General features: G+C 45.2%; 1 protein-coding gene across 1 annotated transcript in view; it reads left to right on the top strand.

Annotated features, from left to right (window-relative positions):
* Positions 1 to 6,752: 6,752 nt before the first annotated feature.
* LOC147014093 (disco-interacting protein 2 homolog C-like) overlaps positions 6,753 to 24,614 on the top strand; it is a 182,965-nt gene continuing 165,103 nt past the window's right edge. Inside the window, exons 1-2 of the mRNA XM_085851748.1 lie at positions 6,753 to 6,883; positions 9,077 to 9,125. Coding sequence (XP_085707874.1) covers positions 9,098 to 9,125 — 28 coding nt within the window. The 5' untranslated portion in view covers positions 6,753 to 6,883; positions 9,077 to 9,097. The remainder of the gene's footprint in view (positions 6,884 to 9,076; positions 9,126 to 24,614) is intronic.

Raw genomic sequence — 24,614 nt, 5'->3', positions numbered from 1 at the left:
ATCAAAATCAGGGGCACACGTTTCCTCGATGATTCAAACTCACAGCCAATCACTGCAAACACATGAAAATGTTCAACCTTCCTAACTGATGACATGACTTCCTGCTTTTTGCAGGCGCACCTTTCCAGCGACCATGTTTGTTTTGTTGTGAGTCCCTTCGTCTTTCTTTTTGGGTTCCAGAGACTTCATTATCAGATACCCGTTGGAACACCATTCTTCTTCTTCTTGTTTTTACCTTGTGGGTGAGAGCCGATCATTCTTTTTCGACTTGTAGAGTGGGGTTTGTTCCCACATGCCTGTGCTAACTTTTAACTGGGTGACTGGTACACCATCACTTGGAAGAGAGGCACAAAGGTCATTGTGCTTTGATCATCTCCTTGCTGATCGCTGGTTAACTTCCTGGTGTTGTCAACGTTCGTCTGGCATTGGATCTCCCTGACCACACGGCACGACCCTACCGAATGTGCAGGATGAGCAGCTGGTCCAGTCGGCCAGCGGCAGACAGGCGTAGGTCACGTTTCAGCGAGTGGAGAAGCTGGAACAGAGAGGCTCTTTGCAGCCTCGGTCAGAGCGGTGATCTCGTTACGATGCCTGGAGCTGCACCCTGCGGAGTGCGGAGATGGTCCGGGCACTGAGTGCCATATACTTCTTCCATACATCCAAGGCTGAACCGTGAGGGGACCAACCTGCATTGCACTGACTGAAATGTGAGGGGCGCTTGTCCTGCGTGACATACGGGTGAGATGTTTTATTACACATCAGTGAATACCCAGACAACGTGAAAGGGAGTTCCACAGACAATGATGACCGGTACTGTTCGGATTACTGATGAATGCGATGAAATGCCACAAACTCAAGCGAATTGTTCAAAAATGTTGTCGTACTCGGGAAACCATCTGCGATTATTGAATGATCCAACTATTGATACCAGTTGAGAAAAGAAGCAATTGATCAGACAACTCAGTGTAGCGGGGAAAAAAAAAGACACGAAGGGGTAGACATGGTTGAAGACATCTCCGACGAAAGATTGGTATTGTCATTGGTAACAGGAGTACCAATGAGAGACTGCGTAAACCCGGAGTGCGGTCCAGCCAATGAACAAATCTGCTCATCCTTTGCCGAGGATTTATATGAAGAACGCCAGATCGATTGTGTAAAGAACAGATGAATTAAGTGTCCTACTTAAAGACAGTGACATTGACATTACTGCTAAAACAGAAACTTGGCAAACGCCTGATATTTCAGATGAACAATTGACAATTGATGACTGTCTTATATTCACAAACCATCGCCACGTACATCCTGACCGTGGAGTGGCATTGCATGTGAAGAAAGGCTTTCCAGTTTATACTATACCAATGATTTCTGTTCCTACTGAATTTAAATGTGTATGGTTAAGACTAAGACCACACAAGCTGCCGAAGTTGATATCATGTATCGTTGTCTGTGTAGTGTATATCCCCCCAGGGTCCCCACATCATGCCACCTTGATTGATCACTTAACTACCACAATTGAGATGCTAGCCACCATGTATGTGTATTGTGGATATGTTATCTTGGGTGACTTTAACAGAGTACATGTAGACCCGTTATTGAGGGTACATGGTCTTAAACAGGTGGTAGATAAACCCACTCGAGGTGATGCTGTACTCAATTTGATTATTACCAATGTCCATACACATTTCATGAGACCGGAGATCGCGTCTCCGATGGGATTGAGTGACCATAACACGGTTTTGTGAATTCCCAAAAATGGGATGAAGAGAGTTAACAGGGCTATCAAGAAAACATCACGTCCCATGACATCCCAGAACAACTATGAGTTTGGGCAATGGATTACATCGAAGACTTGGAATGAGGTTCTAGCAGCACCAGTTACCCAGTTGAAGTCTGATTCCTTCTACAAGTCACTCCAAGAGGCTGTTGATAAATATTTTCCACGAAAATCTGTCAAATTACAAAGAGCCGATAAACTCTGGATGACGGCAGGAGTGAAAGCTACCATCAAGCATCGCGAGGAAGCATTTGCAAGTGGCTCAATAACCCAATGGCCATACTACAAGAACTTGGCTGCAAAGAAGATTGCTCAGGGTCAGCCGAACTTCTATGAGAACTCACTGGGTGATCTGAGAACATCTGATCCTTTGAAGTGGCACCATGGTATCCAGATGCTTGCCCACAGGCACCAGATACCTTCTCCTATCATTGTGCCAAGAATTCCTGAAGGTACTCATGAAAAAATAATTAATGCAATCGATCACAAATTTTCTTTAACATCACAAAGCCGACCACCCCTACCTGTTCACAAATGTCTGTCATATCTACCTGCTGAAAAACCACCTCAAGTTGAAGTGTGAGAAATGTACCGTGAATTGAGCAAGATCAATGCAAGGAAAGCCATTGGCCCTGATGACGTTCCAAACAGACTTCTCAAGGATTTTGCATGTGAACTCACAATTCCCATCACTGGTGTATTCAATTCATCGTTGAGAGAGGGCAAACTTCCACAAATCTGGAAAGATGCTGATGTGGTTCCTGTACCGAAGGAAAAGCCGGCTGTTCTCAAAAAGTTGAGACCAGTTGTTTTAACTTCCCAGTGCGCAAAGGTTTGCGAGGGATTTGTTGCCTGATGGATGCAGGAAAATATGAAACCCAATATTAATAGATATCAGTATGGATGTCTTAAAGAGTTTTCAACCACAAACTGTTTGGTTGAAATGCTGCATGAATTCTATAAGGGCTCTGATAAAACTGATTCCATTGGGAATCTCGTTGTTACAGACTTCTCCAAAGCTTTCGACCCCATCGATCATACAAATTGTTGTTGCAGAACTCATCAAGATCAGTCAGAAGAGAAGTTATCCCATGGATAGTGGATTTTCGAATAAACAGGAGACAGAGGGTGAATTACCAAGGCAACACCCCAAATCTAAATGGAATTTCTTGAGCTGTGGAGTACCACAGGGAACAAAGATTGGTCCTCTGGCATTCCTTGTCATGATCATTGATGCAATGGATTCATCAGAGTTGCAGAAATGGAAGTACTCGCATGTCGACGATCTGAGTATCGGAGAGATGAGATCATCGAGAGCCCCCTCTGCAATACAAAACACCGTTACCGAACTCAGCGAATGGGCTGATGAGAACCATCTTCACCTGAATCCAGCTAAATGCAAGCAGCTGCAAATTTGCTTCAAACATACACCACCGGAACCACCTGCCCTCAACATCGGAACTAATATCCTCGATGTAGTATTGGTGTTGTTGTATTAGAGGATACCAAAATACAAGGAGTATGGCTCCAAGATGACTTAAAATTGGGATAAGCAAGTAAAGGAAATGATGACCCAGAGCAAGAAGAGAGTGCATTTGCTGAGCAGACTGAAAAAGGTCAATATCCCACCGCACGATCTTGTCAACCATCCGCAAGCCATACGTCCGGTCATCACTCGAATATGCTGCACCGGTGTGGCATCCTGGACTCACAAAAGGGGCAAACTGAAGACCGAGAGAAAATCTAAAAAAGAGCAATGAGGATTGTTCTCGGTAACCGGTACGACTCCTACTTGGATGTCCTCATGGTGACTGGGATTGGACCACTTGAGAAAAGAGGAATATACCGATGTTCCAAGTTTCCATCCTCTTGTGTGTGATCTCAGAGGTAGAGTAACTCAGTAACTGGTTCCTGAACAACTATTCCACTCATGCAATGCAGCTTCGGGGTACTCGCAAGTCCAAAATCCACCGGTGCTCATTTCACTGACCTCAGAAGGATGATGACAGGCTGAGTCAACCCCACTTGGCGTCAATTGAGAGGCTAACAGGGCTTGAACTTCGGACACGAGGATCCCAAGCCACCAACATAACCACGAAGCCAACATCAGGCTTTGTTATTAAAGTGTTATTTCAATTATTTAATTTATTAAATGTGAAACATGACTAGTTAAACTTTCCGCATTACATCATGGTTTAATTATCTCATGTGTATAGCCATTGGCTGCTGGCTGCATCATTTACTAGGTAACAACAATGACGCAGATACAGTGACCATGGTGAATACGACAGCAGTCTGTCTTGTGGACCGGCACACAATGGTCTACCCTTTCGATATGGAATCATCCCAACAGTAACTGTGGCCCAGAGTGACGTGTTGTGTTGAAATGCAGGTTTTTTTTTAAATTATGTACGAAGTCGAGGCTCGTAAAAGAGCTGGAGTATAGAGCGAACCAGAACACAACAGAGGGGAAAAGGGGGGGGGGGAGGGAAACACACCAACAGCATGGTGGAGGGAGAATGGGAATTGGGGGGGGATGCGATTAAGGGGATGGAGGACACATGGGGACTGGGGTGAACAAGCTGGATACAAGTTAAACACACGAAGAAGATGAAGGGGACAGTGGGGATGACACAGAAATGGAACAAAATAAAAGTTGGGTGGAGGGAGATGGATGGAAAGACGATAAACGGCAAGAGAAGAGGTTATGAAGGTGAGAAAAGATCATGTGCATGGCTGTATGGTGGGAGATCTTAAGTAGCCTACCTGAGGAGGGGGTGAACGGCCATCCTGAAGCCCTGAAGGGAAGAATATGGGATTCAAGAGACCAAGGTAGTTGATTTCACAGGTGAGAGAAAATGACAATTGAGTCCAGGTAAACACCGCCTGAATTTTGAGAGATTCATCAAAGGTAATGAAAAAGTTCACCAAACGACTATTTAACACCTGCTTTCATACATCACACCTGGTTATGTACATAACACCTGACTACATACATGGCACCTGGTTATGTACATAACACCTGACTACATACATAATACCTGGTTATGTACATAACACCTGACTACATACATAACACCTGGTTATGTACATAACACCTGACTACATACATAATACCTGGTTATGTACATAACACCTGACTACATACATAACACCTGGTTATGTACATAACACCTGACTACATACACAACACCTGGTTATGTACATAACACCTGACTACATACATAACACCTGGTTATGTACATAACACCTGACTACATACACAACACCTGGTTATGTACATAACACCTGACTGCATACATAACACCTGGTTATGTACATAACACCTGACTACATACACAACACCTGGTTATGTACATAACACCTGACTACATACATAACACCTGGTTATGTACATAACACCTGACTACATACACAACACCTGGTTATGTACATAACACCTGACTACATACACAACACCTGGTTATGTACATAACACCTGACTACATACACAACACCTGGTTATGTACATAACACCTGGCTACATACACAACACCTGGTTAGGTACATAACACCTGGTTATGTACATAATGTTATCCCCACGCTGGGAAGAGGAATAAAGCGAAGGAGTTTGGTCGGACACCGGAGGCAGGGCGAGGGAGGGATGAACATGGAGGGGATGGATCAATGATCGGGTCATTTTGATGACGTCATCACGTGTCATCCTTCCTCTTAACAGGACATGGTGAAGGTGCCTTTTTGAGCACTCCACGTTCGTGTTAAGTTATCAGCCCGACATAGATACCTGCTGTGTATTTCTTGCTTGCTGATCATGGGTTTGAGGAGCTCGCAGTACAGTCCTTTGGAGGGGGATGTTAATCCGGCCGTCCCGTCGACACTTACAAATGAGTTTCTGCAGCGAAACGTTTTTGGAGACGATTAAAATATTTTGGATAATTTCTCAGAGTGATCAGTAAATGTAACCAGCACTCGGTTATGATGACGAGGTGAAGCTCCTCCTTTACGTTTATCAATTAAGTGATGATGAGCAAATTTTGATGTGAAACAAATCAGTGGCAAGTTTTTCTACTCGGACACCGTTTGTCGGTCACGTGTGTTTGTGTTCATCAATCGGAGATTGGGAGATGAATTCAGGTGTAAATAAACAGCAGTGATTGGCCGAAGCTCCGGTTCGCAGGTAATGGGAGCCGGTGATGACAACACGTTAATTGTAATTATAATTACTGGACCAATGATTAATGTCACGGCACGTTACCCCGTTGCCGGATTGTCATCTTGATGATTTATTTCGATGATCGAGTGTTTCCTGCGGCTTCGTCGTTTGGAGATTGGAGGAACGGTCGGAGGGGTGCATGACGTCATACAAAGGAGGCGCGTCATCGTGAACGACAATACAGTAGGAGGAGCTTCGGATTGTGACCTCTCGTTCGTCTGTGTAGGGCATTGAAATTGGATAATCCCATCGATGATAGACCACAGCGCGAGTTAGTGATTGACTGACTGTTGAGTTAGTTAAAAGGAGCCAATTTGGCCAAACTTTGGTCATCCGGACGAAATGGACTGAAGCAAACGACCGCGAAACACAATTTATTGGCGTCCCTGTGGGCGTGGCCTCACCGTCTGCAAGATCTTCGTGGGGGGCGGGGTCTGTTTTGACTCGGGGCCTGTGGGCGTGGCCTCAACGTCTGCAAGATCTACGTGGGGGGCGGGGTCTGTTTTGACTCGGGGCCTGTGGGCGTGGCCTCACCGTCTGCAAGATTTACGTGGGGGGCGGGTCTGTTTTGACTCGGGGCCTGTGGGCGTGGCCTCACGTCTGCAAGATCTTCGTGGGGGGCGGGGTTTGTTTTGACCCGGGGCCTGTGGGCGTGGCCTCACCGTCTGCAAGATCTTCGTGGGGGGCGGGGTTTGTTTTGACTCGGGGCCTGTGGGCGTGGCCTCACCGTCTGCAAGATCTTCGTGGGGGGCGGGGTTTGTTTTGACTCGAGCAGAAACCTGAGGTTTGATGGGCGTTCCCGTGGGCGGGGCTTGAAGCCAGCTGGCGTTGTGTCATGGAGCTACCGCTGGAGGTTCGGGCGCGGCTCGCACATCTGGAGCTGGAGCTGTCAGAGGGTGAGCTTCGGATAACTATGTTGTCTACCGTTTTGTCTACCCATGTGCCGGCGGGGAGGTGCGTCTGTGTGACCGGCTGTCAGGTTGCTATAGCAACCTTTACTACTTTATTATGTGCCGCACCGCACGATGCCGTGCTTACACCGTGTATAGTTTACCGATCCTCTCGTGCTCTGCTGTTTCTGTGCACGTTACACGTGCTGAGACAGGTGCGGATTAGGGAGAGGGATAGTCGTGCCCCCCCCCCCCCCCAAGGGTATTGCGGCACAAGGTTTATGTCATTCATTTTTCACACTCATCTTTATCATTCTTGTACATGCTCAGGATTACCTCAGGATTACCTCAGGATTACCGTATTTACTATATCCGTATCGTGTGTCCGACGGTTTTTATTACATCATATGTTTGGTTTTACATCAATTATTTTCCGCACCAATGATGATGCTCTTGTAACGGACACGGACACGGACACGAACGCAAACCCAACATGTGACACATCAGGTATGACTGTGATGGGCAAGCTCAGGGATACTGAACGGGATACGGTTGGCTGGACAAGGTCGGTTATATGCAGGTAGATGGTAAAAGCTGAATTGGACAAGGTGAGGTGCGCAGGTAGATGGTAGTATGTGAGGTTCACAGGTGGAGTAACAAGGTGAACAGAGGACAAGGTAAGGTGCGCAGGTAGATGGTAGTATGTGAGGTTCACAGGTGGAGTAACAAGGTGAACAGAGGACAAGGTAAGGTGCGCAGGTAGTTGGTAGTATGTGAGGTTCACAGGTGGAGTAACAAGGTGAACAGAGGACAAGGTGAGGTGCGCAGGTCGATGGTAGTATGTGAGGTTCACAGGTGGAGTAACAAGGTGAACAGAGGACAAGGTGAGGTGCGCAGGTCGATGGTAGTATGTGAGGTTCACAGGTGGAGTAACAAGGTGAACAGAGGACAAGGTGATGTGCGCAGGTCGATGGTAGTATGTGAGGTTCACAGGTGGAGTAACAAGGTGAACAGAGGACAAGGTGAGGTGCGCAGGTAGATGGTAGTATGTGAGGTTCACAGGTGGAGTAACAAGGTGAACAGAGGACAAGGTAAGGTGCGCAGGTAGTTGGTAGTATGTGAGGTTCACAGGTGGAGTAACAAGGTGAACAGAGGACAAGGTGAGGTGCGCAGGTCGATGGTAGTATGTGAGGTTCACAGGTGGAGTAACAAGGTGAACAGAGGACAAGGTGAGGTGCGCAGGTCGATGGTAGTATGTGAGGTTCACAGGTGGAGTAACAAGGTGAACAGAGGACAAGGTAAGGTGCGCAGGTAGATGGTAGTATGTGAGGTTCACAGGTGGAGTAACAAGGTGAACAGAGGACAAGGTGATGTGCGCAGGTAGATGGTAGTATGTGAGGTTCACAGGTGGAGTAACAAGGTGAACAGAGGACAAGGTAAGGTGCGCAGGTAGATGGTAGTATGTGAGGTTCACAGGTGGAGTAACAAGGTGAACAGAGGACAAGGTGAGGTGCGCAGGTCGATGGTAGTATGTGAGGTTCACGAGTGGAGTAACAAGGTGAACAGAGGACAAGGTGAGGTGCGCAGGTCGATGGTAGTATGTGAGGTTCACAGGTGGAGTAACAAGGTGAACAGAGGACAAGGTGAGGTGCGCAGGTCGATGGTAGTATGTGAGGTTCACAGATGGAGTAACAAGGTGAACAGAGAACAAGGTAAGGTGCGCAGGTAGATGGTAGTATGTGAGGTTCACAGGTGGAGAAACAAGGTGAACAGAGGACAAGGTGAGGGTGCACGGGTACGCATGGACAAGGTGAAAGTTTGAGCCGGACAAAGTAGCGAGGTGTGCACGCAGATGAGTAAACCCGGGGTGTGTTCAGTTACTCAGCAGCTAGCTAGCGCTTGCCAAGCCGGCCGTTCCTTAACCTTTTTTCGAATGGAGTGCTTGATTGAGTGCTTAAGCCACTTGGTAATCGTTCTACAAGAAACTGGGTAACTGAACACATCCCTGACCCGGAGATGCAAACTCAGAGTGATTGGTGAAATGAACAAGTGACGGCTTGACTGTGGATGGACAGAGAGATACAGAGACAGAATGAGGTGAAGGAAGTGAGAGATTGATAAATGAGAAATTCAACGTTGATCCGTTTCTCATGAATGAATGTGAAACATCTTGATATAAAATTCCTTTCGCTTTTTAAGGTTCACCATGGAAGCACCAGCATGATGTCCTCTTGGGCTGATGAACAAGGTACAAGGTAAACACGTGACACAGCACCGAGGCTTATGTTAGTTGGGGTTAAGGAAGGTGATGTATCCTCGGGGGGGGGGGGGTCTCGTGGGTTTGTCTGCAAGATAACACACAAGATGTTGGACCTGGAGCTGAAAGTCTGCTGTACAGATTTCTTTCATGATATCAACAATGGGGATGTAGTGCATACAAAGGGAAGTTCAAGCAGGTGTGAACAAGGTGTTTAACTAGTACGGGCCCGTAGGTGCGTAAACGATGACTGGATTGGGGCATTATTTCAATTAGATCGGACCAACCGTATCATAAATGGCCATAACTTGGGAAACACCTGGGAAACATATTCATGTCCCCAGCGTCAATTGTGACATCATATCAAATGGAGAAGAATTGTCACGCCCCCTCTCTCTCGCCCCTCGCTCCCCCTCCTCTCGCCCCTCCTCTCTCCCCCTCCTCTCTTGCCCCTCTCTCTCGCCCCCACTCTCACCCCCTCTCTCGCCCCCTCCTCTCTCCCCCTCTCTTGAATTGTGACGCCCCTCTCTCTCACCCCCTCTTTCCCCCTTTCTCCCTCCCCTCTCTCGCCCCTCTCTCGCCCCCTCTCTTTCCCCCTCTCTTGCCCCCTCTCTTGCCCCCTCTCTCTCCCCCCTCTCTCTCCCCCTCTCTCTCCCCCTCTCTCTCCCCCTCTCTCTCCCCCTCTCTTTCCCCCCTCTCTCGCCCCCTCTCTCGCCCCCTCTCTCCCCCCTCTCTCACCCCTAGTCTCACCCCTCCTCTATTCCCCCTCTCTCTCCCCCCTCTCTCCACCCTCCTCTCTCGCCCCCACTCTCATCCCCCCTCTCCCGTCCCCCTCTCTCGCAGATATTGGTCGACAGATAAATGGCCGTAACTTGGGAACTGCTCGTCCGATTAATATCAAACCTCGGAAAGGCACATCCGAGGGTCACCAGCAATATTCCTGGCAAGTTTCAATCAGATCGGACCGTCAATCGTGCAAAATAAATAAAAATAATAAATAAATAAATAAATAAACATTTATTGTGACGTCATTAGTGATGTCATAGCACCGTGTCTTGTCATTGGTCGACAGATAAATGGCCGTAACTTGGGAACTGCTCGTCCGATTGATATCAAACCTTGAAAAGGCACATCAGCGGGTCCCCAGCAATATTCCTGGCAAGTTTCAATCAGATCGGACCATCAATTGTGCAAATAAAATAAAAATAATAAATAAATAAACATTAATTGTGACGTCATTCGTGACGTCATAGCACCGTGTCTTGTCATTGGTTGACAGATAAATGTCCGTAACTTGGGAACCGCTTGTCCGATTGATATCAAACCTTGAAAAGGCACATCAGCGGGTCCCCGGCAATATTCCTGGCAAGTTTCAATCAGATCGGACCAGCGGTCGTCGAGAAACGGTGGTCGCAGACAGACAGACAGACAGACAGACAGACAGGCACACACACACAGATTGCTGGAATTATAGATAGATGTAAGGTCAAGGCTCATGCAAGAGGAGGCAACAGAACAAGAGGGAGATAGAGAGGGAACACCAACAGCAGGGTTGAAGGACAAGATAGTGGGAGACTTGGACAAATAATGAGTGTGGGGGGAGGGGAGGAAATGAGGGGTAGGGGTGGACAAGATGGATACAGAAGCAAACTCTCAAGAAGGAAAATTGGAAATTTGGGAGGAGGTGGGCTTGGGGATGTAGGAACTGAAAGGAGGTTCACCTGTGATTGAGCAACTGAAAGTGATAAGCTTTTCAGATTATTAAAATTCCTTGTTGATTGAAATAGTCAAAATGAATCACCATAACTCGAACAAGACAAATGAAATCTTGGCCAAAAGTTGTACTTTATAAATGCAGACAAATGAATGGCTTGAGGTGAAGTTTTGAGGGACCTTTGGGCGATGTTTGGAGACGAGTAACAATGTCAGAGTCATTTTGCCCCATATCAGGCCCTTTGATGAATTTGACGATTCAAACTCGTCATCTTACTTCGAAAGTCGAAGTTTGAAAATGGGGGTTGGTCGAAATGTTCTTGCAAAAGAGAGAGGTCAAATAAAGAAAATCTTATTTCAGAATAGTTGGGTAAACGGTTAAGATGTACGAGTTGAAGAGATGTGTGAGGAATGGAAAAAGATGGTTTGAAAACTATATTGTCCAAATGCACTGTTTTGCATACCTGATATGTAGACGGTCCAACTAAAATATTACAAGTCACATGATGGCGTTTTGCATACCTAATATGTAGACGGTCCCACTAAAATATTACAAGTCACATGATGGCGTTTTATATGCGTCAGTTTGTGGTACTGCGACCAATGAAGTCTATCTCAGTGCATGTGTGTTTATATTTCATTAATTTTTGTGCCGAGAATGTATGCGGTGTGTGTGTGTGTGGTGTGTGAGAGATTTGTGACGAGAGTATTGTAGATACAACTGGATGAGGATCGTGAAGATTGATAAAGAGAGGAGGTTCGGGATGAGGATTCGGAGGTGTAAAAGAGAGATTAGGGATGACGATCAAGAAGAGTGTAAAAGATAGTGAAAGATTACTCTGGACGTGAGACCCCAATAAGGTACCATGGGCTGCATTTTATGGAAGCGCAATGGTCGGGTGATTAAAGCCAATGGCTCGTGATTTGCAATATTATAATGCTTTCTAATTCTCTTGCACAAGGTTGAAGGTGACCTTTAAAGGTGCATGCTTCTGTTAGTCTTTCTTACTCTTTTTATCCCCCTGTCCCATGACACCCCTCCATCCTAACTCCTCTCATATAATCATTTCTTCCCAACTTTCCTAACTGCTCCTTTTGCTTTCAATTTTTTTTACTTTTTTGTAAGTTAGCTGGTGCCTTCTATTCGTGTTGGTTGAAATGGAGGTGACCAATGGGTCTTTTCGAGTAGACTTATGCACTGTTGGGCCCCTAACAATACAATAACCATTGATGATCATCTAATATGTCCTGACTTGTTCATAAAATTGAGTGTTTGCATGAGATTTTCAGTTTTTGTGCTTTGAGGTGAAAAGAGATTGATTAATGAGAAATTAGATATTTTTTTTGTTTTTTTTTTTACACTCAGCATGTCTAACTTCACCAATTACCATAGAGAGGAGGTGTACTCGTTTGCCTGAGTAACTTGTGCTTTCTAAAGAACGTTCTATATCCTTCGTTGCTATCCAGCTGGTGTCCCTAAAATAGATGGTGGAAATGGTTTTTGTGTGAGGAGGGAAATTGTTCTGGCTCATGCTGCTGGTGCTGTGAACAGTGAAATTTGTCATCCTTGCGAAGTTATCTGAGAGTTCCAGGAGATAAGAAACAATGTAAAATGAATTAGAAAATCTAAATTTCATTTCATCATTGATTGAATAGCAAAATGTTAAGGTGTGCGTGCATACACTACTATAACAACACCAATTAATCCCATTGCCTTTTGGGTCGGATGACGGGAAGATCCCATGGTATCTTTCCTGAAGAGTAGACATGTTATCCACAGCACCCTGAACAAATTGTTAATTTCTGTCCAAAACTCCTTCGCTATTTCAAAATCCAAAAGCCTGTCTAGACGGAGGTTATGTTTTCACCCCCGTTTGATATTTGCAAAATCGAAGGTTTGCAAATATATTGGTTGGTTGGTGTTATTCTGTCTCTGTCTTTTTGCCTACACATAGCATTTTTACTCTGATCTTCATGAAACGTAACCACCCGGTAGAGGTAGTCACAAGCAAGAAGCCTATTGTTTGAGGTCAAAAGGTCAAATGTCAAGGTCACATAAATCTTCAATTTTCATCCGATTCACTTGATATCTACACACACACACACACACACACACACACACACACACACATATATATATATATATATATATATATATATATATATATATATATATATATATATATATATATATATATATATATATACACTGTATATAAAACCAAAAAACAAGGGTGGACGGTGAACCCTCATCGATGTAAAACATCGGTCAACCCATGTGATATGTCTATTAATTATATACTGTTTGAACGTGAGTCGTACCAGGAGTACGTCAATTAATTACATATTACTGAACCATGACTACATCTATGAATTACGGACGATTGGAATGTACAGTGCCGATAGAAAGTCTACACTCCATTCAAAAATTTTGACCTTTTGTTGCGTTATAGCCTGGAATTAAATTACATTAAATCAGATTTTTCAACCTATATTTACACATCCAAGTGAAAAACAAATTCTACACATTTCAGAAAATTAATTAAAAATACAAAACTCGAATATCTCAGTTGGATAAGTGTCCATCCCTCTTATAATAGCAATTGTAAATTAGCTCATGGGTAACTAATCACCTTCAAAATCACACACCAAGTTAATTGATCTCCACCTGTGTTAAATTGTAGTGATTCTGATTATTTCAGAATAAATTCAGCTGTTCCTGTAGGTTTTCTCTGCTGGGTAGTGCATTTCACAGGAAAGATTCAACCGTGAGCACCAAGAAGCTTTCAAAAGAACTCCGGGAAAAAAGTTATGGAAAGGCATAGATCATGGGATGGGTATAAAATATTTCAAAGGCCTTGACTATCCCTTTGAGCACAGTCAAGACGATTATTAAGAAATGGAAGGCATATGGTAACAACAAGACCCTGCCTTGCTGTCCCTCCAAACTGGATGACCAAACAAGGGGGAGACTGATTAGAGAAGCCACCAAGGGGCCAATGGCAACTTGAACACTTGACTGAGCTTGAACAGTTTTATACAAAAAATGGGCAAATATTGCCTAATCATATTGTTTTTATTTGAATAAATATTTGGGATTTGGGATAAAAAAATCCCAACCGTTTTAGGATCCCCAGTTACACCCTTCAGTGTATTCCCTGGACAGGCGTACTGGATACACTTTGCCAGCTGAGCCAGATGTACCCTCGATTCTTTAAATTGGTCTTAAAATTCATAAAGGAAATGGGGCGAACAGTATAAAGTCCCTATCATTTTTTATTTTATTATCATATTTTTTTTGTATTTGGTTGTAACCATGAGTTTGGGTGCATGGTGTTTATAGAGCCTCACAGCTGTGATAATGCCAGTAAACACAAAGAAGAAGAAGAAGATGCAAAGAGGTATGGAGACAGCACACATTGATGTGGTGGGAATCGGAACAAATGACACCCCGTGGGGTGTGTGCGTGCTTGTTCTTGGTTACGTGTTTGCAGTGTGCGGGTTTCGTGCGCACATGATCTGAACTCGGGGCCCATGGTGCATGGCGCTATGGAGGAGGTTATGCGGCCATCTCGCAAAGCATGTGCTTCTGCAGTGCCGAAGCCTCATGGGGAGCGGATGTGCTGCGGCATCGAAGCCGCGCGGGATGTGGCACTGTGCAGTGCGGGGGTGGGAAAATCCGTGCACATGTTCGAGTGAAAGGTTGAGTATGTCGCTGGTGCGCGTGCATGTTTAGCATGGACCACGAGGAGGTTGGAGGAATGCGCTGTGAGGGTGGGGGGAGGGGGATTGGGACTGCATGCATGCAGGCAGGCCTTTACCAAATAGATAGCTTTAGTTTTGATTTTTAACTGCTACTGCCCAGTTTTATATCTAACATGGCGGTTAGAAAGAAAACGCTGCTGTTTGGGCACGTTTTATCACCCCGGTAATGCCCTGGTATGCTGCCTTCCCCTTCTCTCCCCTCAAACTGCTTTCCCATGCCATTCCTCCTGCTGCCTTCCCTTTCCTTCACACTGCCTTCCCATTTATATTAATCCCCTCGCACTGATTTCCCATTCCTTCCCGTCATGCTGGCTTCCCATTCTCCCCCCACCCCACTTCGCGCTGCCTTCCCATTTCACCCCACCTCGCGCCACCTTCCCATTCCCCCCTTCACATCACCTTCCCATTTCCCCTCATCCTTGTGCAGCCTTCCAGCTCCCCCCCCCCCCTCACGCTGCTTTCCCACCCATCCTCTCACGCTATCCACCTCCCAACCTCCTCCTCCTCCTCCACCATAAAACTCTCCGGAGGTCGAGGAGAGGGAGGAGTGTCAAAGAATGTGCCAATTGGCCAAAGGAAAGGTTTTTAAAATTTAAATATATGTTTTTTTCTTGGCAGTCGGAACTGCTGCTCGGATCAATTCAGTATTTATAAAACGATGAATCGCCAGATCACGGCAGGATAGCCGAGAAGTACGCATCCTCGCTCGAAGCCGTTTCGCTTGGGTTTGTCTCTTGACTCAACTCGAAACTGTCGCCCGGTGTTTCACAGGCTTGGTGATTCATCAATGTGAATTGATGAATAAAAAAAATTAAAAGTATCTTCAATTGTACCAAAAGTGTTTTGGGTGGAAAATGGTGACACAAAAAGAGATCACATTGTGTTTAACGCTTTCATCAACAAACAAGATCAAGACCTCTCTGTCGTTTACCGTCTCATTTTTGGCCTTGTACTGTCTGCCCTTTCCTTTATCTGTCCTTCCTCCTCCCAACACTCCCCAGCGTTCTGCACTGTGGACAAGGTCTGCCCCATTTCTCGTGAATCTCTCAAAATACAGGCTCGATGCTCATCTCCACTCCATTATTTTTCTTTTTTGCCACCTGTGAAATCAACTTCCTCAGTCTGTGAAATCTAATACTTCCCCCAGAGTTGAAAGATGGGTGTTTTGCACCACCTCTGGTTATCTCCCATCCATGCTCATGATCTTTATCTGCCATCATTAACCTTCCCCTAGGCCACCTTTTCCTTCCCATGATATTGTGGTTTTTTTTCCCCCCTCTCCATCACCTTCATTTTTTCGTTTTTTTGTTCCATTTCTGTTTCATCCCTAGTTTTGTATTTGAGCTTGTGCTTCCTGTGCTTCCTTGTGCTTGGACTGACCATTTGTATTTGAGCTTGCACCGAGCTTGGTCACCACATGTACTAAGATTGTTCACCACTTGTTCCCCCTCCCCTTTCTCTCTCCTTATTACCCACACCCATTCTTCTTCCAAGTGTCCCTCTACCCTGCTGTTGATGTCTACCCCCCCCCCCTTCTCTTTCCACAATTTTGTTCTTGTTCTGTTATGTTCTGGTCCATTCTGTGTTCTAGCTCTTCTACGAGCCTAGACTTTGAATACAAAACAAAACAACAATTCTGCCATTTTGTGGAATTTGAGATTCCAATGTTGTTGTTTTATTTTGATACCCAATTGAGAAGTCGACCTGACACCTGATTGGCTGGGTGTGAAGCTTGAAGGACCATCCATGTAAAGGATAGATGTTCCATGTTTGGAGGCCTCTTTCGCTTCTCTGGACATACCCGTGTAGTTTAAACATGCCTCGAGGGGAGCTTCTGCTTGACAGTTATCAAGTGGTGAAATTGAATCGTCTTTGTGTCGGATTGGAGATGACTTTAACTCGCACCGGCCTCGTATTAATATTTATGTACACAGATGATTGGTGAACCAGTTGAATAGATTTAACAATTCTGATTTGTACTATGACTGGTGTGAAGAATTGTATTAAAGTAAATTCACGCCATGCAGGATTTGAACCCTCAACCTGAGGGATATCAGACCATTGTTCTAACCATTTTCTCATTGTACGTTTTGCTTTTGGGTATTTGGTGACCTATATCAGCAATGTATGACTCAGATGCTTCACCCATGACTTCCAAATGTACACATGCCTGTAAAGACTAAATGAGAATAACTTTTTAAATTTGAAAAGAAAATCGCCATCCAGTGAAAAATTCCACCACGCTAAGTCAGTGTCGAGACGACACGGATTCCGAGTCCTCGAACAGTATATGGTTTTCAGACCTTTGCATTTTGGTGTACATGATGGATATATTTGCCCCTTGAAATGACTACCTGCAAGCTCGTCAGGAGGTTCCAACAAATTGGCCTGCTTGATGTTCCCATCTGAGCATATCACTCATGTTGCCTGAGTCCCAGGTTTCCATGCCACCTACTCTGGTAACTTGTCCATTGTCTCCAAATGCCCTTATAATGCCTAATTGTAATAATTCTTTCCAAAAGTCTCTCTATGTCCTTGTCCTGCATCGAATACAATTATTTACATACTCCTCCATCAGTCTTTTACATTGTAGGAATAATAAATCTTTGTGAGATGGAGCATTCAACGAACCATGTGCAAACCTTGTCGGTCCCAACCCTTGCCATTGGACAAAGATGTCTGAGTGATGCATTTTGAGTTGGTTATCGTATAATTATAGACATGAACAGACACTGATTGCTCATCATTCAGCTCTATATATTCTTCTATTATCGTGTGTGGGTGTGACATTCTGTTCCACTCATTGGTTGGACAGATAGCATGACTCCATCCACAATTTCTATTGGGAAAAAATAATAATCATTCAGTCGCCATGTTGCTGTTTACTGCTATGCGAAATCGAATACATATTCGGAGCTGTCATAATCACAATTGCCATGCCCTCCCTACAAGTTTTCCCTTCATTGCAAAACAACCAAAGCTACAGTTAAAAGGATTTTTAGCCAATAGGCGTTACGGGCCTTGTGAAGATTGGCCTCAGCGATCGAGGCAGCAGTCTGGTAACTTGTACACCGCCAAACTATGTGGCATTCTCTCAAGCAGGGCATAAACCCATGTCATTATAAAGGTCTTTGTCTGAGGTTATTTACTTTTAACTATGTGTGTATATGTGCATCAGGAAGAAGATAATTGGTTTGGGTCATTTATTGGCACAATGAACCTGCTCATGGTCACGTCTTTTCTGCATATGTCATGGGATTATGAGTTTGACAGGTGACCATGATGGGTCATGCCAAGTAGGAGCTGTTTTAAGTGTGGTTTCTGTGAAGTAAGTGACAGCACAATGGTGGAGGGGAAAGCATTAAATATTCCACTGTTTCGATGTACGAATGCCTGGTTGCTTTTATGAGCGAGACAGTGACAAGGGGAGGACAGAGTTGGGGTTGGAATAGCAAAGATGGGACAGTGTTTGGGGGGGGGAGGAGGAGTTGAGGTCCTTTAATGTGGGGGGGGGTTTGGGGAGTTGGAGTGGGGAGGATATTGACACCTTTGGGTCAGGAGGGGGAGGATGAGGACTTGGGGTTGGGAGTTGGATCAAGATTGATGACTTTAGATTTGTGAGGGGGTGCTGATGGGAGGGGGGGTGCAAGTTGAGGACTTGAAGTCCCATTTTACATTGCACGGATGCTCCGCGGGTCCCTACTCAAACTCTTGTAGTGCTTCACATGCCCATGAAGCATTGTAACGATAATCATAAATGCAACAAAATTGACGTGTAGTCTTTTGTGAGAGAAGGATAGATGTCTTCCTATCTACGCCATGGAGAGTCGTTAATTTTTCTCGACGAAAAAGAGCTGCCTTTAAAAAAATATAATAAAGAAATGCTATCCCGCTGCTTACCTGTTTGGTAATCCCTTTCATTTTGTTTCGATCTCCATGGCCTGCTAGGCAGTCTCATGCTAATTTCATTACACGCTATTGTAAAGAGCTTAGCAACAAAGGACACAGGCCAAAAGAGATACATTAATTCGCTTCTGTAATGGTTCTTGCCGAGTAGTTATGCCGGCGCGTGTTCGACGATGGAGATTTGCATGCAAGGTGTCGAGCCAAGCACCTGAGCCGCACTCGCTTGGGTGTGCTGCTCGAGATAAGGTAAATGGTGCCTTGTAATGCTGATGGACATTCCAAATGCAGCTTCAGAAATTTGCTTCCAATTCCAGGCAATTTGTTTGTCCCAAAACACACACGATGGGCAGATGGCCAGAATCTTGGGTCGACCTTGAGTGTCAAGGTTCGAGGGACAGCAGGGAAAGCAGGCTGTCACGAGTGTGGCCTGATTGAGCCGTATAACTTATACAGCTGATTTTGAATGTAGAGGTGTTTCTGGTGACTTGCTATTTAAAGGCACACTTACTCGAAGCAGTTGAGTCGAGAATCACATGCTATGATCATAATTATCTATCTGTTTGCCCTGTTTTATTAGTTTAAAAACTTGGAATCTCCCATGATGAGGTTGAAGCACAAGGTCTTACATTTCCACAATGCAGTGGTTGATGCTTCTTCTCCGGTGTAGCTCCTTCTGCTCTCTCGGCTCTCTGAACCTCCACCTCTACTTTCTCTTGGATGTACTGTACATATTCTTCCTGGTTAAACTCTCAATATGCATGCTTAGTGCACACCTCAACTCATTGGATCCTAGTTTCTGCAGTTTGTGGAACATGCTTAAGGAGGTAGTTCAACCATGACATTTTCTACCCCCATTAACCCTCTACAACGATAATTTTTTTTTCCTACCCCGAATAACTCTCCTCTAACCACCTCTTTCCAAGTTTCCATTTTTTTCCTTCCACTTCTGTGATTGAGAGTTTGTGGCAGTGTCCATCTTCACTCGTGTCCTCCCAAATCCCTCATTCTTCCCCACATTCCTTATTTCTTCAAGTTTCCACTAATTTGTCCCTTAACCTTGCTGTTGTTATGTCCTCCCCCTTTCCCCCTGTCTGTGTACCAGCTCCTCCACAAGCCTCGACACTGCATACAAAAAAGTTCAATCCAACACTTCCCTTCAGGGACATGTCCACATGGTGCACCTGCTTGCTGGTAACCCCACCCGCAGGCTCCTACTCTCCCTTGCCCCACCATCTCTACCCAGGTGTCCGCTGGTTGTAGAATGAGGAGGAGCTAAAATGATCAACTGCAGGTACTTCCACCGGTGCTGAAAAGTTGATTCTAATAAACATCACGTGACCATGCATGATTTTAATTCATCGGCAGTCCCCAAAGGCAGGATGGTACAGACTTACCTCTGAGCTGTCTCTTCTGGCTTTGATTCCTTACCTGACTGTAAACTATTGGAATGGTGTTGCATCATAAAGCACGCCATCCCTCGGATGGGATGTTAAGCTTGTCCCATCTACAAGCATCTTTCATTGATTTGAAAGATCCCATGGAGTCTTTCATGGAGTTGTTGAGTTAATGATGGCAACCTGAACAAATTGCAAATTCCTGCCCGAATCAGCTCAGACAGTTGAACATTAGGCATGGCCTGCCAGTTCGTGAAATACTTGTACCAAAAACTTTCTCCTTTGCTGACCCCATGAGACCTAGTTATAGTAGTAGTGGTATACTCCACCGTAGAAAAACTAAACACGTGATTGTTGTCATTTATTTATAGGACACAGATATGGTGCATCTTCTGATAGAGATAAATGCTGAATAATTACATGTCTATTTCATTTTTCAAGACCGAATCGCATGCTGCGTTGTGGCAAATGTTTTCACATAAGGATCCAATGTGGAAGTAACAATCTCAATACCAGGCAAGTCCACCTCTGGCAGAAAATGTTACATTACACCATCATCACATTGACCACCTGAACACTCAAATCTGAGCTTGGGGAATGGCATTCCTCACCCAAATCAGCTCCAGTTTCAGCTCATCAAGGATCTGTGTCTGTCTTGGCAAAGTTTGAATGTGACGATCAATGATGTACCAGAGATGTTCAGTTGCATTTAAATCTGGTGAGATGGTAGGCTAAGGTGTCATGATGTTAACATTGATGTTGGCATTGACAAGAACGTTCCTTATTTGAACGGCCCTTTGATTATTATCGTCCACAAAAATGATTCCTGGACCATGTTGTTGAAGGGTAGGCAACCAACACATGCTGCAGGAAGATCTCATTAATGTATCGATCTGCCATCAAAATGCCAAGGATACTCATCATGTTGGTGCGAAGGTTTTATCAATACCACTCCACATCATGACACTTCCACATCCAAAATTTTCAGCTTCCTGTGCACAGACTGGAGCATATCGCTCATTGCGCCTTCTGTAGACTCGTGCACTGCCACCATGCCTTTGAAGGAGAAACCTGGATTAATCACTGAACATAACTTTTGCCTCTGTGTCCATTGGACATGCTGATTTTACCACTGCAAGCGTGCTTTGACATGTTACAGTGTCAGTCTTGGATACTAAAAAGGACGATGAACACGGATCTCTGCACCAGAGAGACTCCTCAAGACTGTGTCGACACTTGTCCTGCGAGGTTCAGGCAGTGTGTTTGTCGTAGGCCTATGTTGTGCATTTTGAAACTGATCACGTAGATTGGTCCTGTGACTGCATCAGTCCTGAGTGGGAGTCGTTATCCTGGGATATACACTTGGCCTATCTCTTGTTGTTCCAGTGGCTTGATGACGCCTTCCTATGTCATAAAGAGTTCCTCTTCTCACGTTAAAGAGCCTTGCAGCATGGCTAATGATAAACCCTGCTTGATGGTGTCCACTGGTTTGATTCCTCTTTTTCTTTTTCTTTTGTATACCATGTTGAGGCTCATGTAAGAGCTAATACGTAGAAACGTATAACAAGGCAGGAGACGAGGGGTGGGAAAGGGATATGTTTTAAATTTCAACCTGATTGGACGCATGGTCTGGCAGCCAGAATTATTTAATTTTTTTGAATCTGGCTTCAGGGATTTAAATCAAACTTGGTACAAATATGTATAATGATGTAATTATGTGGACGGAGGCATATCTGTCGACGTCGTGACGTCAGAGTGCAGTTTGAGTAATTTTTATTTTTTCCCTCCAAAACATGTTTGTTGATTTATCTGCTTTCGACCTGCTGGCAGTTAAAAAAACGCCCATCTGGTTACTGAACTTAACTTAAACTCGGTTCCGACATGTCTTCACTGACTATGATCCCTTTACAGAGAAAAAAAAATAATCATTTAAAACAGAAAATGTCCTTTCGACGTTTTCCTTTATCCGATTTTACCACGCTGTATAATTTAATTATATACGGTATTGGCATTCAAGGTTGAAGGGCTTTGTTTCCACAGATTATCTTTCCTGTTTTGAGTGTGGCCAACATGGTCACTTAAAGGACTCCGACTCTCATAGGTCCATGGGTGGAGTCACTCTCCCAAATGGTAATGAACATAGGGGGCTGCAGTGGTCTAATAAGATCATTGTTTGTGATGTAAGTAGTGCGGGTACTGAGAGAGACCCCATCGTGGAAAAACAAAAAAAAACTCCGAAAATATCTTTCTCAACTTCTTGCATCCTTAACGAGCGAGATAACAAGATATTGGCTGGTCCCCTTACCTTCACTCAAGTGGTTGCTTGAAGGTAGAGGTGGAGTGCAACCTCTTCCTCCAGCTGGGGGAATTCCTCAACCTCCTCTACCTTCAGAATCAATTGAGGATAGTGTGATAAATGCTGAGGATTACTGTAGTGTCCAAACAGCACCAAAGTCTCTCAAGTGTTCTGAGGTTGAACCTCCATGTTTTTCCCCTCATTAAAACTTGTGATGACTGTGTTACACCCCCTCCCCCCACCCCTCCATACACACTCTGTAGGGAGTAGCAAGTGTATAGAATCTAACCATCTGTCTGTAGTCGAATCATCCAATTAAACAACTGAGCCTTGTCAAGATTATGGGCAGCAGGATGCTAGTGCCAAAACTCCAGATCGTTGCATTGATGAGCCCATTGCTTCTGTAATGGATCCTCATTGCATTGATTACGACTGATTGGGGTTCTTCCTTCACCTTAGTAAATTTTATAGTGAGGCTGACTTCCCATCAGAACATGCTTCCGGTGACTCCGTCCCTTGTAATGAATTCATGGAGTTCTTAAAAGAACTTCTCACAAAAAGCACATCAAGATTAGTTAAAAGAAACAAATCTCTCTCTCTCTCTCTCTCTCTCTCTCTCTCTCTCTCTCTCTCTCTCTCTCTCTCTCTCTCTCTCTCTCTCTCTCTCTCTCTCGCTCTCCTCTGCCGCTCTCTCTCTCTCGCTCTCTCTCTCTTTCTCTCTTTCTCTCTTTCTCTCTTTCTCTCTCTCTCTCTTTCTCTCTTTCTCTCTTTCTCTCTTTCTCTCTTTCTCTCTTTCTCTCTTTCTCTCTTTCTCTCTTTCTCTCTTTCTCTCTTTCTCTCTTTCTCTCTTTCTCTCTTTCTCTCTTTCTCTCTTTCTCTCTTTCTCTCTTTCTCTCTTTCTCTCTTTCTCTCTTTCTCTCTTTCTCTCTTTCTCTCTTTCTCTCTTTCTCTCTTTCTCTCTCTTTTTTTTTTTTTCATTCTTGGCGCTCAGGGCATTGCTCATCAATCTGTGACCCTTCCTATTTCTGATAATTCACTTGAAAAAAGGCATCTTGTCAAAGAAAGGGAATAATTAAATATGTAATCGTGTGTTTAACGTTGAACATAGCTTGCCTTCATATTGTTGTGGTTGACGAAATTCACAAACCACCATTCAGGTCCCTCAGGTGAGATATCTCGGTAAGTATATGTGTAGTTAGGCCCAAACCCGTTGTCTAGAGGGAATAAATGTCATTCATGCGGGCTGCGACTCTTCAGGATAGCCGTTTTTCTTTTACTATCTTTATTTTGGACCAGCCGCCATTATTACCACCACCAACCACGTCTCAACAGCCATCACAACAACAACCACCAACCACAACGCCGCTTCACAACAACAACCACCAACCACAACTCCGCTTCACCACAACCGCCACGACCTTTACCGTCACAACTCGCCACCATCGCATCACCGTCATCTCGCGCCACTCGTGGGCACCGATGCTGGACTCGTGCGGGGCGCGCACCGAGCAGCGTGTTCAAAAACATCACGGACTTTCCGCAGAAAAACGGATCAAAAACGACTCACGCCCACTTTTGTTCCGTCCAATCGGTGAGCGAGGGGCGATTTGGCCCCGCCTCCAGGGCGTTGGAGGGCGGTCGCTATATGCAAATTCATGGATCAAAAAGCATTCACGCCCACTTTTCCTCGGGCCAATGGGGAGCCAGCAAGAGAGGTGAAGGGTCGGAGGCAGAGGGTCAAGGGTAAAAGAGCGAAGCCACGGGGCTTATAAAAACGACTGCGTTCGTCAGTCGAGAGCAGTTCAGTTGGAAGTTGAGTAGGAGTTGAGTTGGAAGTAGAGTGAAGTGTGCGGGGTTCAAGAGAGTCGTCGGTGGAGCTGGAAAGAAGTGGTACTAGTCGGAGTGAAGAGGACGGAGCTGTGGAGAGGTGACTGCGGCGAAGGCGGATGAGGGGGTGCTCGCGTCGGTGCCGGGAGCGGCACAGGGAGAGGCCAGCAACGCGACCGAGGTGGAGGAGGAGACGCTCGCCGCGGGACCCGAGACAGGGTTATATCCTCCTTTCCCCGAGCATCAGCAACCCCCTCCTGTTTCCCCCCGCGCTGAGATAGCGCGACAAAGGGGGCCCCTCTCCCACCCCCTACCAGACACTGTCCGCGAGGCCCGCGGAGTTGAGGCGCCGCCGCCGCTCTGCGTCACATCATCAGACGGGTAGGCCCGACACGGTCTCGGCCCCAGGCCCGCCTACCCCCCTCATCCTGGAGGGTGGTTCTCTTTTCTTTTGCTTTGGGAATAGGTGTTGTCGGCGCCGTCTGTGAAGTAAAATTGTATAAGTGTTGCCGTGTGCCCGGTAGTCGGATAGATCTGCATTGTTGCATTTGCTTTTTGTGTAATATTGCATTGTCTTCT

This window comes from Eptatretus burgeri, chromosome 13 (genome assembly GCF_056783735.1).
Source record: "Eptatretus burgeri isolate ZD-2024b chromosome 13, Ebu_testis_v1, whole genome shotgun sequence".
NCBI classification, from domain to species: Eukaryota; Metazoa; Chordata; class Myxini; order Myxiniformes; family Myxinidae; genus Eptatretus; species Eptatretus burgeri.
The sequence above is the reverse complement of the archived record's forward strand: the minus strand, read 5'-3'. Positions and strand labels throughout refer to the sequence as shown.